The following is an 18,983-nucleotide window of genomic DNA, read 5'->3' on the forward strand; positions in this document are numbered from 1 at the left end:
AAAGTCTCTCTTTAACTTGAGCGTAAAGTGTCAGAAGTCAGAAGCTTGTCTCTATAATGGACATTAATAGGTAATATTGATTTGTGAAAATTAATTACTAGGAAAACATCTCTCAGCACTTATCTTGCATTTGGAAAGATTTGAGAGCCCTCTTGTGGCTGTCATAAACCGAACCTGAAAACTGGATGAAAAGCTTTGAGCCGGTTTATTGTTGCTTTTTTCGTTCATTCTTCCCCTCCTTTCTTCTCGGTTACATTTGTTTGCTTGCTCTAGAGTTTGGGGTTTTTTTTTAGATTAATTTTTTTGGATTAATTTTTTAGATTCCACATCATTTCAACGGAGGATGCAGAGATGGTCGCTGGTGTCAACGTTAAAAGGACAGGCTACTTCTTTTTCTATGATTCTTAAACTCAGATTCTTATCACCAAGCGAAATAATAAATGCAGAGACGATACGTTTGGGGAAGTTCCCAAAGCAAGGGAGTTGCGGTTGTGTTATTCCATTTCTTAAAGGATACTTCCTCTGATTTTTAATCCAGGTATTGATTGCACAAAGGTAGAAGCCATCTCTAGCGCAGCTCCAAGCTACATTATTTTTAAATATCTTAAAGCTTATTATCCCTGACTTACATATAGCAGAGGAAGGTGGGAAAATAAGTGTTCTTGTTTGAGTGTTTTAAAATCTCTAAGAAATGAATACTGAAAGTTATTTCCTGTCTGAGGCTTCAATCATTCCTGAAGAAAAAATATTTGCAGTTTCAGGCTGCTGTGCTCTGCTCTTCAATTGATGAAGGGTCACCCCAGGTAAAGTTTAGACAGAGCCAATTGATTTTTTTTTCTGGGAGGTTTAAATGAGCCTGCATGTATTTTTCTTTTTTCCTGCATTTCGGTCTTTGTGTTATTAATTAGGCAGAATTACAGCCATGCTTTGGAATGCACCGTGGCTGAGTAGCTGAAAGATGCCACTGAGTATCCATGTGGTCAGCTGGGCTTCTGGAAGGAGCTCAGGCTCTTATCGTGAATAAGTGGATTTTGGCGAGAACCTCACTAGGGCTCTGCTTTATTTCCTGCAGCATCATTTGGTTTCTCCTAGATTCGCGTATATCGTGACACTAGCATCTGGTCACAGATGAATCACTTGCCCTGCCTTTTGTTCCAAGCGCCAAGGAAAATGCCGTGCATGTGAGCTTAAGAAGAAAAATGAAAGAGAAAACCCCTGATGTTCGGGCCTCCATAGGACATATGATAGTTAAAGATGGCATCTGGTCCATGTCCCCTTCAATGCATAGGTGTAATGAACACAAATTGCAGTTGCCTGGCTTGGTGGGGAGTGAAAAAGGAGACTGTGGTGTGCAGGTAATACTGGCCAGGAAGAGACGCTGAGCAGAAATCATTCCATTCCTAAGGACCTGCAGAAAATGTCCATCTCTAACACCATCTTTCTTGATCTTTGGTGCAAGGTTCTTTAAGAAGACACGTACATGGCTACAGGGGTTGAACCCAGGGGGTTTAGGGTACATCCTTCATAAGTTTCTACTGATCAAAAATTTGATAATTTGAACATCAGTAAGAATAATGACTTCAGTGTATTGAAACTCATTTAATATGTTTAGATTCATGAGCTCATAATGATATGAAAACAAACAAGCAGCATCAACAAAAAGCCCTTTTGAAGGATTCTAGGCAAGCAAGCTATTATTTTGCAAGCCAGTACACAAAATGAGTCAAACATTCATCTACCTCGGAGGATCCCATAGTTTACGGAGATTGGGAGAATTTGCCTTTATAGAAGCATGGCAGCTAATATTTGAATAAAAAAGTATATGATTATATTATCACTATTTTGCAGTCCTCTAACATAGCCATCCTCACAGACTGATCTCAAGGAAGACAATGTTTCCACAGACTGGGGGGCAGGGGGCAGGGAGATGGTTTGGGGATGATTCAAGTACACAGCATTTATCCTGCACTTTATTTCCATTATTACATTGTGATGTATAAGGAAATAATTATACAACTGGCCAGAATGCCCTTGTGGATCTGAAAGGAGGCAGAGCTCAGGCAGTATTGTGAGCGATGAGGAATATCAGTAAATATAGACAAAGTTTCGCTCACTTGCCGGCCACTCAGGTCCTGCTGTGTGGCCAGGCTCCTAACAGTCCATGGACCCCTGCTCTAACCAATGAACGTCACTGGCTATGGCTCCCCAAAAGGACAAACCACCACATATTAGTGCCTCCAAACAGAAGTCCACAAAACTGCCTACATAGAAACAATAATGTATTATTCCAGAATGACTTTTTCCCCACAACTTCAAATATTACCTGAAGGTGTATCCGGGTTTCCCTGGTAGCTCAATGGTAAAGAATCCACCGGTAATGCAGGAGACGCAGGACAAGCAAGTTTGATCCCTGGATCAGGAAGATCCCCCGGAGGGAGGAAATGGCAACCCAGTCTGTTACTCTTGCCTGGGAAGTCCCATGGACAGAGGAGCCTGTTGGGCTACAGTCCATGGAGTCATAAAAAGTCAGACACGACCGAGAATGCACGCGCAAAGCCATCCATATCCTAGCATTTCTTCTGGTTCTCCATTTTCAGTGCGTTTTCAAAGAGAACATGAGCTAGTGTACAAACCAGTGGAATCCTTAAACATAGAATGAGCTAATATCATAATTTCTAACTCTTAACTACACTAGCACAAAATAAGACAACTTCACAGTCAGCTATTGAGGTCAGGCTGCGGCTTGTGGACCATTATACCCCAAGAATCTAACATAATGTTTAGCATCAAATACATAATCAATAAATACTTTCAGGTAAGTAAATAAACTTGTCTCATAGCTGAAGAAGGAAAAAGTCTCAGCTCCACTAGTTGTTTGATCTCGGGAACATCCTTTCATATCTGCGAGCATCAGTTCCCTCATCTGTAAATTCTGCCTCTGACATAATTTTGTACTGAGAATCAAGTGAAATAATGGATGAGGAAAGTGTTTGGAAAACCATAAGTATGTTATACAAATAGAAAAGCACTATCAGCTATTTTTTAAATTATTAACGCAGCTTGTTTAATATTTAAAATTTCACTGTATTGGGTAGCTTCTGAAGCTCTGATATCCATGGGAGAAGGGAAGCTTTTGAAGTGGAGAGTGTGGACTTATGTTGAGGGTCTGCTATGCAGCAGCTACTGCTGGACTTTCTATAGTCATTATTTTAATCATTAATTCCCTCAACACTATGAAGTAAGCATTTATACCCTGGCTCTTTAGATGAGAACACTAAGCCTCCTAGAGGTCATATACACTGACCAGCTCACATCAAATGTGAAGTGGACCTGACATTGAAACCCATATCTTTCTAACTTCAAACCTATTTTCTTTCCGTGCCACCTTAGGTGATGTTCCCAACGTGTTTGAAATTGTTGGCTAATGTTCCATCCCAATGGTTGAGCTTGACTCGTATTTTTCTTGAATCTTCTCTTCCTGAATAAAGGTGTCAGAACAGCCAGCGTCAGGATCCCAGAACCTTTTTTGAACACCTTTGTAGCATTGTGTTTCAAAAGACCTATTTTAAAAACAGAAAAAGAATTATGGCATCGCAGGAGCTTTGGCTTCATCTGAATTGTCTTGCATGGCTATTTCTAACCACACTTTATTGTCCTGAGATAACTACAGCTTTTGTCTTCCAGGTTACTTGGGAGTGATATGGGGAACTATATTCAATATCTTACGATCAACTGTAATGGAAAAGAATATTAAAAAAAAGAATGTATATATCTGTTTAACTGAATCACTTTGCTGTTCAGCAGAAACTAACACAACATTGTAAATGAACTAGATGTTAATAGAAAAAAAAATGGTAAAAAAAAGAAAAAAGAAATGAATGGAACTGCGGTAAATTCCCCCTTGTCTCTAATATTCTTTACTCAAGTGTGAATTTTTTACATGGTTGAGAGGGTGTGCTGAACTCAGGAAAACTGTGTTGAGGACTGCTCCTAAGCTCTGAGTAGCTGGCCCCTGCAGTATGCTGCCTCACTCCCATTTACCCACAGGCACACACAGATCCCTCACCATAAGATGCTAATTTTGCTTCTGGAGCTTTGACTTCAACAAAAGCCCAGACCATTGATGCATTAAGTCACAAAGCATCTCTACAACAGCCTGACACAAGACAGTGGAGGAGACTGTCGGAACTCCCATCACTTTATGAAATGTCAGACATCATCTAAAAGCCTGTGTAACTCAAAGTGTTGAGTTACATGATCTATGCATGCACGCATGCTAAGTCGCTTCAGTCATGTCCTACTCTTTGTGACCCCATGGATTGTAGGCCGCCAGGCTTCTCTGTCCATGGGATTCTCCAGGCAAGAATACTGGAGTGGGTTGCCATGCCCTCCTCCAAGGAATCTTCCCAGCCCCAAGGGATGAACCCACGTCTCTTACGTCTTCTGCATTGGAAGGCAGGTTTTTTACCACTAGCGCCACTTTGGATTAATAGAAGTACTTAGAAATGTTCTTGGACATAGTGCACACTCAATAAATGGTGTCCATTATTATGATGGCTATTAGTCCCAATTTTGTTTCCAATAAATACATTAGATTTTAAAATTCAATAAAAATTTCAATTTTCATTTTAATAAATAAAGCATTTAAAACTGTACTTTGATATAATGGGCTTCCCTTATGGCTCAGCTGGTAAAGAATCCACTTACAATGTGGGAGACCTGGGTTCTATCCCTGGGTTGGGAAGATCATCTGGAGAAGAAAGAGAAAGGCTATCCACTCCAGTATTCTGGCCTGGAGAATGGACTGTATAGTCCATGGGGTCTCAAAGAGTAGGACACGACTGAGCGACTTTCACTCTGATATAGTATGTACTCAGTAAATGTTATCCATTATTATTATTGCTATTAATAACAATTTTTGTTTCACATGGAACTTTCCATGTTTTCCATTTAGCTTGCTTTTAATCATTGCCTGGAGGGGGCATTTCCCTGGTGGTCCAGTGGTTAAGACTTTTCTTTACAATTCGGGGGGTGGGGTGAGGTGGGAGGGTGCAAATTCAATCCCTGGTCAAAGAGCTAAGATCCCATATCCCTCGTGGTCAGAAAACAAAACATAAAATGGAAATAATGTTGTAATAAATTCAATAGGCTTTAAATATGGTCCACATCAAAAAAGTCTTTTTAAAAAAACTGTTGCCGGGGGGATGACCTTCAAGGCACTCTTTCTTTGAGAACTGGCAGGGGAAGGAATCAGGCGGCACTCTCTTAAGTATTTTGTTAAATATGTTAAAAATGATTGCCCAGACCTGATACCAGAGTCTAGGGAAATGCTTTCATGGAAGAACATAGCAAAATCTGGACACAGGTGGTTAAATTTTTGGTTCTTGCAATGTTTTAGGAAAACCTGTACCCAAGCTGTGAGCTATAAACCTAAATATCAAAACGCCTTGACCTTGAAGGAATACCCTGATTGACTTCTTTTTTCTTTTCCAAATCAGCTGCTAAAAAACAATGACAATGAAGACACTGCCTCGCTGCTACTGGGAAATTCCCACATTTCCTAAAAGCAGTGCCTGAGAAATTAACTAAAGAGCAAGCACGACTGAACACGCATGGACTAATAACACAATCTGAGTGTACTATCTGGTGTTCCGCGTTGCCCGGCTGGGGATTAGAGCTGCGCCTGAGATTGAATTGGGCCTTATCTCACTCCGGGGCTGCTCCAGGCTTCAGGTGGATGCCCGCATGCATAAACCACAGCTCTGCAGAGCAGAGCGCAGAGCCTAGAGAACTCCTCCTGCCCAAGCCCCAGTGCGGCAGAGCAAAGCAGGGCGCCTCTGAACCAAATAATCACAGAAGTCCCTGAATAATGCATGAGAGCAGGACTCTCCCTGGCACATCTGAAACTGTACTGGGAGGAACTGTACTCAGCAAGATAGCAGAAACACGTCCCTGGAACATGCATTCCCTGAAATTTATTCTTGCAGCGGCCACTTGGGGGAAACTGAAAGCAAATATGACAAGCACCTGAAAATCATGGTATTTTCGTGAGTCTGAGGCTCCCAGGATTTGTGTCAATACAAAGAATCCGTGTGACAAGATTTAAAATGGCATCATAGTGAGAAATTCTACCTTCTTTTTTCTGGTTGAACTGGGTGGGGGTGTTGACTATTCCTCTTAGAGAAATTACCAATGACTGGTATCTTCCAAAAATATCTTATTTTGTGCTTTTGTTTGGTTGGTTTAGTGACATGTGCAGTTTCCCATTATTAAAGTTGGCTGATAGCTGTGCTAAGTCACTCCAGTTGTGTCCGACTGTTTGTAACCCTGTGAACCATAACCCACCAGGCTCCTCTGTCCCTGGGATTCTCCAGGCAAGAATCCTGGGATGGGTTGCCATGCCCTCCTTCAGGGAATCTTCCCAACCCAGGGATCAAACCCACATCTCTTATGTCTCCGGTGTTGGCAAATGGGTTCTTTACCACCAGTGCCACCTGGAAAGCCCTGCTGATACCTAGACTTGCAGAAAAGCTCCATCACAAGAGGGAGGCTGTGTCCAGAAGTACTGGTACTGAATATAATCGGGTGAGGAACTTCCCTCTTTCTGAGCTAGATGTCGGCTTTAATATAGCTCCAGTGTTGATGAGTGGGATTTGATTCCACAAATGTTTAGCCTCTAATTTGATATTCCAGCTGCTCATTAAGTGTAAAATAAACAAATCTTTTTGGAAGACTGTTTCCTTAGCACCACATCACAAACCCCATTTGGCTGTCCTAGGATGTCCATCTTTTAGGCTTAGGATCTGAACAGGGCATCTTTCCTGGCCCAGCTGGGAGAGGGCAGAGCCAGGAGCCTGTTTCATGGCTTTTCCTCTGCTTTCAGATGAACTTGTCCCCAAACACCCCGTGATGTCAGGTCACACGGAATGGCTCTGTCCTTGGCTCTGCTGACTGTGGTTGGCTATACTTCAGCATTTTGATTATGAAAAGTGAATGAAAGTGAAAGTCACTCAGTTGTGTGTGACTCTTTGCAACCCCATGGACTATACAGCCCATGGAATTCTCCAGGCCAGTATACTGGAGTGGGTAGCCTTTCCATTCTCCAGGGGATCTTCCCAACCCAAGGACAGAACCCAGGTCTCCTGCATTGCAGGCAGATTCTTCACCAGCTGAGCCACAAGGGAAGCCCAAGAATACTGGAGTGCGTATCCTATCCCTTCTCCAGCAGGTCTTCTAGACCCAGGAATTAAAACGGGGTCTACTGCATTGCAGGCAGATTCTTTACCAACTCAGTTATCAGGGAAGCCAATGGGGGCAATTCTCTTGACTCAGAAATTCTGCATGCTAAATCATTTCAGTCGTGTCTGACTCTTTGCAACCCTATGGACCATATCCCACTAGGCTCCTCTGTCCATGGGGTTCTTTAGGCAAGAACACTAGAGTGGGTTTGCATTTCCTTCTCCAGGGGATCTTCCTGACCCAGTGATCGAACCAGAGTCTCCATTGTTTCCTGCATTGGCAGGAAGGTTCTTTACCACTGGAGTCACCTAGGAAGCCAGTCAGAAATTCTAGCCATTTATTCTCTGCCCAAATATTTATGGTTTAGGGAGTTTATCAGATTATTGTCTCTAGTAGCCCCCACTCCAAATAGAATCAACTTATTTGTCCAAAACTGGGAGCTTGGTCACATAAATTACGGTACCTCCATATTTGGAACACTATGCTCCTATGGAAGAACATTAAATAAAATGGAAAATACATTCCCCTCATATTTTTAAGGTATTGCTCAGTTATTCAGTTGTGTCCAACTCTTTGCGACTCCATGGACTATAGCCCTCCAGGCTCTTCTGTCCATGGGATTTCCCAGGCAAGAATACTGGAGTGGGTTGTCATTTCCTCCTTCAGGGAATCTTCCCAACCCAGGGATCAAAACTGTGTCTCCTGCATCGGCAGGAAGATTCCTTACCACTGAACCACCTGGGAAGCCCTTTTAAGTTTTAAATACTTGTTAAAAATACAATGTACAGTATGATTTCAAATCTGTAAAAGAAATATATGTTTAACTGTGGTTATATCCTAGTGACGTGATTCTAAGTAATTTTCATTCTCTTCTCTTATTTTTTTGTTTTTTCTTTGCTCATATTTTCCATAATGTCAATGTACTGCATTTCTAACTGGGGTTAGGCGTGGGGATCAATGATTGAAAAAAAAAAAAAAGAAAAACCAGCTACCTCCAAAGTATTCTCTCTTTAATGTTACCAGGTACCCTGGGAAAAAGAGGACACAGAGCCTTCGCCTTTGGAGGGAAGCGCTATGGGCTTTCCTCTCCCCAATATCCTCCCAACTGAAAAGAGTCAAGATCTTTGGGTAATAAGTCAGATAAAAATTCCTCAGTCAAAAGGGTCTGGCTGCTTTGTAAGTAAGTCACCCTCAGGGAGGAGGTGATGGCAGCTGGGTGGGGGAACGAGTGGTTTCTGTGTGGGGCGAGATAAGGATATGTGAATGTTCCCATTTTCTCATCACAATGCCGGACATCCTTAGAACCAATGGCTCTGACAGACGCCATTGTCAGCCTCTGAGAGTTCTTTAATACAACACTTAACAATCATCGTTCCCAATTTCCCATTTGCTTAGAACATCATTCTTAAATCCCTTAATTTGTTTTCAAGACTGGAATCAAAGGGCTTTTCATCACTGTGTCAAAGGGCATTCTGATTGCCAAGCTCTAAGTGCTGTGATTCCCCCTATCAGATACAGAACAGTGCAGATAATACTCCACTGAGATAATGAAGAATGGGCGGTCCATAATGAGCGGCTCTAAAGAGAGTCAAGAAATTAATTCCATTCTGAGCATTTGGAAAATGACTCCTGCACACAGCACAGCGGGGTGGGAGACCTAAGTTTCACATTTTAAAAATGCACACATTGTTAACACAAGTTCACGTGGCCTCACAGTGAGGCCAAACAAACTGAAATGAAGGCGTCTGGAGCAGAGAAAGGTTTATCTCAGGGCCCTGCAAAGGGATGAGACAGGTGGCTCCTGACCTAAAAGCTCCGGATTCCCCAAAGCGTTTCGGCAAAGGATTTTTAGGGTGGCTCAGCAGTAAAGAACCCCCACCTGCCAATGTGGGAGACATAAAAGACACAGGTTCAATCCCTGAGTGGGGAAGATTCCCTGGAGGAGGGCATGGCAACCCACTCCAGTATTCTTGTCTGGAGAATCCCATAGACAGAGGAGCCTGGAGGGCTACAGTCCATAGGGTTGCAAAGAGTTGGACACAACTGGAACGACTTGGCATGCAAAGGACTTTAAAAAGCCAGGTGAGGAGGTAAGGGGCGGGGGTCACAGGGTCTGTGATCAGCTGGTGCACAGCTCTCTGATTGGCTGATGGTGAGGCAGCAGGGTGGGGTCACAGGGGTTAACTTTATCAGTCTTTAGGTTCCAGAAGGCCTGGGGCTGTGTACTTAAGGTCATCAAAGTCGCTCAGTCTGACTCTTTGCGACCCCATGGACTGTAGCCTGTAGCAAGTACTCTTGCCTGGAGAATCCCATAGAGGGAAGAGCCTGGTAGGCTACAGTCCATGGGGTCGCAAAGAGCCAGACACAACTGAGTGACTTTGATGACCTTAAGTATAAGTACCTAGCCCCAGGAGTGCCTGGAGTGGGCTGCCATTTCCTTCTCCAGGGAATCTTCCCGACCCAGGGATCGAACCCTGGTCTCCTGCATTCCAGGCAGATGCTTTAACCTCTGAGCCTCCAGGGAAACCCATTAAGGTTATTAAGTAGTTAGCATCTTCCACTGGCTGGAGAAGGGGAGGTTGTTTACATCTGTAAAACAACACAGGAAATGTACATCAAATACTATTATCAAATTCTCTGGACAGAGGGGCTACAGTCCATGGGGTCTCAATAGTCAGACACGACTTAGCAAGTAAACAACACATTTACTTCAGAGAGGAGCTAAAGCAGAGGATATGGGGGAACCTGTCCCCCCACGCCCAAAGGTCCCATGGGGTCCCAGTCAGTTACATCAGCTTGTGTTTAGGATGGACTGGTCATCTGTGCTTGCTCCCTGCTGAAGACCAAAGAGCTCCTTCAATGTCCTCAAGGCCACCTTATAGGGAGGGGAGCCAGGCTCAACCAGGAGGGGATATATATATGTATAATTATGGCTGATTCACGTTGTTGTACAGCAGAAATCAATACAACATTGGAAAAATTAAAACAGAACACATAGAACAATAAGTTTCAAAATAAAAGTCTGTAGGACAAGAGGAAGGAGGAGAAATTGATTGTTTCTCATACATTTCATAAGGTCTAGGCTAAGGGAAATCAGCCTGGGCTACTTCTGCAGGTTAAGGCACCGACAAGTTCAGTTTCCTGGTGACAATCACCATGAGAATTCCTAAAATGGTGGCTGATAAAATGTATCTGTTTTTTTAATTCCATCTACATTGAACAGCTGAACACCCAGGATGTACAAGGTCATGTATCAGATGCTCTGAAGGCTGAAGGATGAGTGATGTATAAAGCCTGCTCAAGGGATAAGACATTCCCTGGCCACCAGAATGAAGATAAAAGCTTGAGCAGCACAGGTTTCTGGGGGTGGGGTTGGGGGAGGGGATACCTTCTTAGGTCATCACAGGAGGTTGAGGGAAGGAGTATCTAGATGAGCTGGGTTCTATGAATGCTTTGAACTGTCGATTGTGGTGATATTAACTGTTTTGCTTGATTTTACAAGCATTACGCTGGTGGTGCAAGGAATATGCTTACTAACCCTCACTGTTAGTTAGTTCAGTTGCTCAGTAGTGTCTGACTCTTTGCGACCGTGGACTGCAACACGCTAGGCCTTCCTGTCCATCACCAACTCCTGAAATGTATTCAGACTCATGTCCCTTGAATTGGTGATGCCATCGAACCATCTCATCCTCTGTCATACCCTTCTCCTCCCACCTTCAGTCTTGAACCTGGCATTTTATGTTTCTTCAAATGTGTGCTTATTGGATAGGCATGTCATAACCTCATGAAAGGGAATATTTTTTAATCAGCACAGGCACAGTGATTCCAGGGCCTTCTACTCCTCACTTCACCGTTTCTGAGTGCATACCTGTGCTGCCTCTTTTCCAACACAGAACTGAAATGAAGGATTAGAAGGATTAGATAGAAGGGAAGAAGGACATACGAAGGAGGAAAAGGTGGTTTAGAGAAGGCTGACCGAGGAAGGGGAATGAACGGTGAAGGTGGAGCCTATGATAGTTCTCTAATTCATCCTTGATTCTTTCTCATCAGTGCCCATAGTTCTGGGTTCTTCCTTGCTGGTCTCTCACCAGGGCTGTCCAATATCTTTCCTGGTCTCTGCCTACTTTTGTCCCCCATAAACTCTGTTGCTCCGTGAAGCTTCCCACGTCAACACTTTTCCTATTTTAGCCACAGGTGCATGCAGAGCTCATGACAAACTGGCCTCAGCATCCTGTTCCAGTTAGCCTGCATGCATGCGAAGTCGCTTCAGTCATGTGTGACATGGACTGTAGTCCGCCAGGCTCCTCGGTCCATGAGGATTTCCAAGCAAGAAGACTGGAGTGGGTTGCCATACCCTCCTCCGGAGGATCTTCCTGACCCAGGGAACAAAACCGTGGGTTATTTACCACTAGCACCACCTAGGAAGCCCCCTGTTCCGATTGTTGCTAGTCGCCAAGTCAGGTCCGACTTTTTGCGACCCCATTCATGCAGCACACCAGGCTTCACTGTTCCTTACCATCTCCTGGAGTTTGCTCAAACTCATGTCCATTCAGTGATGCCATCCCACCATCTCGGCCTCTGCTGCCCACTTCTTCTGCCTTCAATCTTTCTCAGCATCAGGGTCTTTTCCAGTAAGTTGGAGCTTACGTCCCTCTTTCCATTCATTCATTTATTAGCAAACGTTCAATGAAATGCACAACATGAACTCGCTGGTCTCATTAGGCCACGCTGCTCTCTGTACCTACTGAAATATTCTCTGAAGTATTCTTTGTCCACTCCTTACCTCCATAACTTGTTAATCAATGCCTCTTTTTTTTTTTCTAATTTACCACTCTTACACTTATAACACTTTGAGGCCATTTTATTCTTTTTTTATTCTCTTCATTTCCTAGAGCAGCTCCTTACACACACACACACACACACACACACACACACACACAAACCCTCAATAAGCCATATGTTAACTAAATGACTTGCTAATTAAAGAAATGAGCAATTATAAATACAATAAACTGCTTGGTGAAACACAGGTTCTTAAAGCAGAAGGGAAGAAAACTACTAAGTTTAGCATTTAAAAAATCTCATTTCTAATAATTATCTGGTATATGAAATTCTGCCTTTTACCTGAAGTCTCTCATGACTCTCTCTGCATATTAACCATCATGATTGAATGATGGATGGATTAGAAGATTTTATGTCTTTTTACTCTTTTCACATGTTTTGGGTGTTCAAAAATAGTATCGGATTAGTTTTTAGGGGGAAAAAAAAGGGCCTATTTGTCAAAGGCAATATTAACCTTAGTCATTAGAAGACACTTATCTCCTTTGAAGGTCATTTCTTTTCCACAGCCTCATTTACTGAATATCTGCAGTGGGCAGGACTTTGTGGAGGTGCTGTGGGGTCCAGTTATCAAAAAGGAACTTAAAGGGGAGATGTGAACAGGATTCTCATATGCATGTTAAAAGTGCAGTAAGTGATGTAATAAACCCTCAAGGCTGGCAAAGTCAGGGGAGATGGAGATGAGGCTTGAGCTGGGCCAGGAAAGATGAGCAGGATGCAAATGAGCAAAGGAAAACTCAAAGACTGAGGGAAGGCAGTCATGTCCTTGCGCTGTGTTTTGAATTTTTTAACAGGATTACCTTATAGCTGAGCACATGTTCCTAGTCTTTGCACTATAGTAAGCCATGCTGCTGCTGCTGCCAAGTCGCTTCAGTCGTGTCCGACTCTGTGCGACCCCATGGATGGCAGCCCACCAGGCTCCCCCGCCCCTGGGATCCTCCAGGCAAGAGTCCTGGAGTGGGGTGCCATTGCCTTCTCCGATAGTAAGCCATGATGGGTTCTATAACAATCATCAGCTGAGATGATCACTGAACTAACCAAAGAGCCCGAAGTTTCCTAAGTACATAAGGCTATGCCATCTTTACCCTGGGCTCACCAGAATAATTATTCTAAAGAGCTGTAATTGCTTTTCAGACATTCTTACATGAATTTGTCCAAACTCTCAAAGAGGCAGCTGGCAAACAGGAAATCTGCAGGCAGCAAGCTGTCATTAAGACAAAGTCTCTGTCCTTGGGATCTTTCTGATCCAGGGAGACTGGCAGAACAGTCCCTTAACTTGGTGGTTAGCATCTGTCCCACTTTACCAAAATCCCTGGGTGCCTGAGATCTCCTTGAGGACCATGTCTTGGTGATCTTGGGGTCCCTGCTGCCTAGACCCATGTGCACGTGTGTCCTAAGTCAATTCAATCATGTCTGACTCTTTGCAAGTGTATGGACCATAGCTTGCCAGACTCTCCACTGTCCATGGGATCCTCTAGGCAAGAATACTGGAGTGGATGGCCATGCCTTCTCCCGGGGATCGTCCTGACCCAGAAATTGAACCCCATGTCTCTTACATATCCTGCATTAACAGGCAGGTTCTTTACCACTAGCACCACCTGGGAAGCCAGTGCTTGGCAAAAAACTGGGGGCTCAATTAATGTTTGGAGGATTCCTAGGTGAGTGAATGGATAGGTGAAGGGAGAAAATAATAGTTTACTTGTTAATGTTTCAAAATCTGGGGAGAGTATAACTGAAAAGTATTTAACAATTCAAATAGTGTTTAAGTGTTTGAACAGATGGCGCTCTGCCTCTGTTTAGGGGACTGAGTCAAAAGGGACTGGGTTCTGTGAGGACAGCTGCACGTGGCCCCACAGCCTCTCCTGGGGAGTTTGCTTGTCCTTCTCTGATCTCTGTTTTGCCCTCCATTGTGCTGTTGAACAAGGAAGGCTTGAAAAGGAAAGTTGCAGGTTTCAGGGTATTTTTAAAAATTTTCCTTAGATTGGGCTAGATTGGGAATTTGGGATTGACATGTGCACACTGCTATATTTAAAATAGATTATCAACACGGACCTAATGTATAGCACAGAGAACTCTGCTCAATGTTCTGTAATAGCCTACATGGAAAAAGACTTTTAAAAAGAATAAATACATGTTGATGCATAACTGAATCATCTTGCTGTCTGCCTAAAACTAGGACAACATTGTTAGCCCACTATACTTTAATATAAAATTAAAATTTTTTTCAATAAAATAAAAAATTAAATATTCAGTTTTTTTTAAAAAGAATTTTCTTTAGAAACTGAATTGGGCAGGAGCAGGAGAAAACGAGTCTCCATTATTTGGGGGTGGGGAGGAGATTCATGAGACTGGAGGGAAGCTTGTACATATGAGGCTGGACCTGTGGCCTGGAGGTGAACGTCATTTCATCAGTGGCCTGGAAGTTTTCTGGCTGAGAGTAGAAAAGCAAACAAAAGTACAGAAAAAAATAGAAATGAGAAAAAATGATTTGATGAATCAAATTGTGATTTTTTTTCCTTCAATAGTTGGATGTTCTTCAATCCTATTCTTTTTAGCTTTCTGTCGTGACAGCTTTGCAGGATTGAACAAAACAAAGCATACAGGAGAATATATCTGACTTTAATACCCAAATGCTTTCAGGCACTTGGCTCCAGAACCGTGGAGGGGACAACTCTGTACTTTATCAGTATGAATGTCGCACTAGTACATTTTTGTGTTTTGATGTCAGAGTTAGTGTTACTTACAAATGGACCCCTGACCTATTTGGCTGGTAGAACCTGCAGACATTTAAGAATGATTTTACTTGTATAAACATCGCCCTACAATTTGGCTAATCATTGTTTCAACATAGTGTTACACTGAATAAAATTTGAAGCCAAGACCATGTTAAGTGTAAGCTAGTTTCAGTCAGCTTGGAGACCATGTGCATTTGCGATGGAGCAAAGACACTGGGAATTCTTTGGCAAGTTTTCCGAAGTGAGACAACAGCTTCTCAGATTCCAGCAGCTGGTTCCAGTTCCTTTATGCCACAAACATTTGTCATCCTCAGCCCTAAAATCTCACAGCTTTTATGATTATGTTAAAAATTTGGATTGTGTATAAATTTGAGATGCATAAATGGGGCTAAGTCTTGTCAATTGATTGCCATCTTTTTTATTTAAATCCTTTTTTGTTCATTTTCCATTTTATCCAGCTAACCAGAAAAATTATAAATTTCCCATTTGTGATCTTATTTCTCCAAGCAAAGATCTGTCTGATTTAAGGTATTCTGTCCTGATGACTCTGTGTTCCTTAACTCACCTAAGTTACATTATAACCACCATCATCATCATTGTGTTTATATATTTATTATATAATTGTCAAATAAAAATAAGTCTCTGCTTGTAGAACCGAAATGTGAACAAGTTTCAACATAGGACCAAAGCAGGATTAATAATGACATGTCATATAACATTCAACCATATAATATCCTGAAAATCTTTATTGTCAGCATTTCCTTGTGGAGCCCAGAAACAATGTCAGTCATTTTCAACTTTCCCTTCAGACCTTTTGGGAAATTTTCCCCCGTTGATGGAATTGTCAGTCTGTCATCAGGAAAGACAATAGAGTAATGTAAAAATGGTGATTGGCAAAGCAGCGCTCAGGCTGGCCTTGCTGTGCCGGTTTCAGTACATTCTTCTTCCTGATTTAAAGGGATGAGAGTATTACTTAAGATTTTGGATTTTCTTTCAGTTCAGTTCAGTCACTCAGTCGTGTCCAACCCTGTGACCCCCATGGACTGCAGCACACCAGGCTTCTCTGTCCATCACCAACTCCTGGAGCTTGTTCAAACTCACGTCCATCAAGTTACTGATGCTATCCAACCATCTTATCCTCTGTCCTCCCCTTCTCCTCCTACCCTCAATCTTTCCCAGCATCAGGGTCTCTTCCAATGAGTCAGTTCTTTGCATCAGGTGGAGCTTTAGCTTCAGCACCAGTCCTTCCAATGAATATGCAGGACTGATCTCCTTTAGGATGGACTGGTTTGATCTCCTTGCAGTCCAAGGAATTCTCAAGAGTCTTCTCCAACACCACAGTTGCTTTAGCACATTTCAAAACTGTCTGGCTAGACATTCAAAATAACTGAACAGAGTAAGTGTATTGTTTTAAATATACCTCATCAATTCCTTTTTTAAAAGCAGCATAAAAAAGAGTACAGAGTGCCAGCTTCCCTGGTGGCTCAGATGGTAAAGAATCAGCCTGCAATGTGGGAGACCCGGGTTCAATCCCTGGATTGGGAAGGTCCCATGGAGAAAGGATAGGCTACCCACTCCAGCACTCTTTCCTGGAGAATTTCATGGACAGAGGAGCCTGGCAGGTTACACTCCACGGGGGTTGCAAAGAGTCAGACGTGACTGAGTGACTAACACTTCAATTCCTTATTTTTGTCACTGCTTTTACTAGCTATAAATTTTTTTTTAGTACAGTTTAGATTGTCAGGGGAAGCAATGTTCTTTTCAGAACTTTTCAGAGATGTTTTTGTCTGCCCAGGGCAAACCCTGAGTGTCACTCCTGGTGACAGAGGTGGGGTGGGCAGCCCACTCCATTGGCAGCTGCTCAAATGATGAGAAGGATTTTCCTGACTTGGAATCAATATTTGCTTTTCTCTAATGCCTACTGCTGTCTTTATCTGTCGATTTTCCAAATCCCTTCTGGCCTCTTCACATCGCTCTTGTCCTTTTGAGCCAGTTGTACCCTGATCTTTACCTAATCATTCTGAAGCTAACCGTTTATAAAATGTATCTCTTCTCTGTGTTCCATTAGGTGCCATTAGATGAGATGACACCTATGATTGTAAGAACCACAGCACCTGACAATTAATAGGCATTCAATAAAAATTAGTTACATTTTTTGTTTTTTAAATTTGCTGCCAAAGAAAGCACAGAAGCTTTGAAATCAAATAGGCCTAAAATTTTATCACAGTTCAAATATTCATTTGCTCTAGGATCTTGGGCTGTTTTTCACCTCTGTGTTCTCAGTTTTGTTTTGTTTTGTTTTTTTCTTAAAGTCATGATAAAACCCATTTTACAAGTTATGTTGAAGGTTATCTGTGCCAGTACTCAAAAGCACCTAGTCCAGTTTCCAGCATGTAATAAGTGCTCAGTAAATATTAGTCTCCATACAACACATCTTTCCCCTACACCACCTACCTCTTAACCCAAAAAAAGATTAAGGAGACTTGGCTTTCTGCTTTGCTCTTTCTAGTCTCCTGGCTTTGGATAAATCATTTTAACCCCCTTTCATATTTCCCTATCAAATAGTCCCCAATATCTACTCCAAAAGTACCTTTTAGGGATCAGATAAAATATCATTTGGGTGATAACTTTCAATAATCATGGTGAGTCTTCTAAAAGTAAGCTGGTATTATTGCCAGTTGTAATTTATCAGTGAATTATTACTGCATTAAGGCATGAACTATTTCCCCCAACCCCAGCCCTCCCCACACTGTGAGTGAGCGAAAGTCACTCAATCCTGTTGAACTCTTCGCAACCCCATGGACTATAGCCCACCAGGCTTCTCTGTCCATGGAATTCTTCTGGCAAAGAATACTGGGGTAGGCTGCCCACACTGTAGCCGAAAGAAAAAATGCAGCAAATGGTACTGAAAACCCATGCATGCATGTTTATAGAAACATGCACAGCGAGGAACATTGGCCTAACAGCCTCTCACGTGAGCACTGGCAGGACATTCTCAGGTGACCATTCGGCATCCAAGTCCATTGACTCAGTGCTGATATAAAGGCCACAGAGGCCCGAGTTCCCAGGGTTGTAGTTCTGGAGGACTGACGCTCTCCCCCTCATCTCTTCCAGGAATTTCTATTACATCACCATGTTGCGGGATCCAGTGTCCCGATACCTGAGCGAGTGGAAACACGTCCAGAGAGGGGCCACTTGGAAAACCTCCCTCCACATGTGCGACGGGAGGAGCCCCACCCCAGACGAGCTGCCTACCTGCTACCCGGGGGACGACTGGTCTGGGGTCAGCCTGCGGGAGTTCATGGACTGCACCTACAACCTGGCCAACAACCGCCAGGTGCGCATGCTGGCCGACCTCAGCCTGGTGGGCTGCTACAACTTGACTTTCATGAACGAGAGCGAGAGGAACGCGATCTTGCTGCAGAGCGCCAAGAGCAACCTCAAGAACATGGCGTTCTTCGGCCTCACGGAGTTCCAGCGCAAGACGCAGTTTCTCTTTGAGAGGACATTCAACCTCAAGTTCATTTCCCCCTTCACGCAGTTCAACATCACGCGGGCTTCCAACGTGGAGATCAACGAGGGCGCCCGCCGGCGCATCGAGGAGCTCAACTTCCTCGACGTGCAGCTCTACGAGTACGCCAAGGATCTCTTCCAGCAGCGCTACCACCGCACCAAGCAGCTGGAGCGCCAGAGGGACCGACAGAGGAGACGCGGGGAGCGCAGGCTGCAGCGAGATCACAGGGGCCACCGCTGGCCCAAACAGGAGGGGAACCCCGAGGGGGCCGTCACGGAGGACTACAACAGCCAGGTGGTGAGATGGTGACCGACCCCCCCGCCCTCTCCTCCCGCGGAAGGGGGAGGCTGAGCCAGCACACTGACCTCACCTTGCAGAATGTGGGACCACGCCGAGGATGTCTGGCCCGTAGGTGGCTTGTTTGGGACCCGGCCCCCCGCCTTGCTCCCTTTCTGTCTTCACCTTTTTCCAGCCAGAGATGATCCATCTGGTTCTCTTTTTTTTCTGACATTTGTCGATCTGTGATATTAGGTAGGGTAAGGAATGCACCCAACGGGATAGACCTCTTTAGAAGGTCAAGGGGCAAAGCACCAACAAAGGAAAGAGTCCTTGGGGTTTTTTCGCAGCAGCAGCCCAGGTTGTAGTTTGGGCAACTG

At 43.6% G+C, this 18,983-nt stretch overlaps 1 protein-coding gene across 1 annotated transcript in view; it reads left to right on the forward strand.

Annotated features, from left to right (window-relative positions):
• HS6ST3 (heparan sulfate 6-O-sulfotransferase 3) overlaps window positions 1–18,636 on the forward strand; it is a 710,365-nt gene extending 691,729 nt beyond the window's left edge. Inside the window, exon 2 of the mRNA XM_068984594.1 lies at window positions 17,928–18,636. Within this exon, the coding sequence (XP_068840695.1) occupies window positions 17,928–18,636 (709 nt within the window). The remainder of the gene's footprint in view (window positions 1–17,927) is intronic.
• The last annotated feature ends 347 nt before the right edge of the window (window positions 18,637–18,983 follow it).

The sequence above is a fragment of the Capricornis sumatraensis genome, chromosome 12 (genome assembly GCF_032405125.1).
Source record: "Capricornis sumatraensis isolate serow.1 chromosome 12, serow.2, whole genome shotgun sequence".
NCBI classification, from domain to species: Eukaryota; Metazoa; Chordata; class Mammalia; order Artiodactyla; family Bovidae; genus Capricornis; species Capricornis sumatraensis.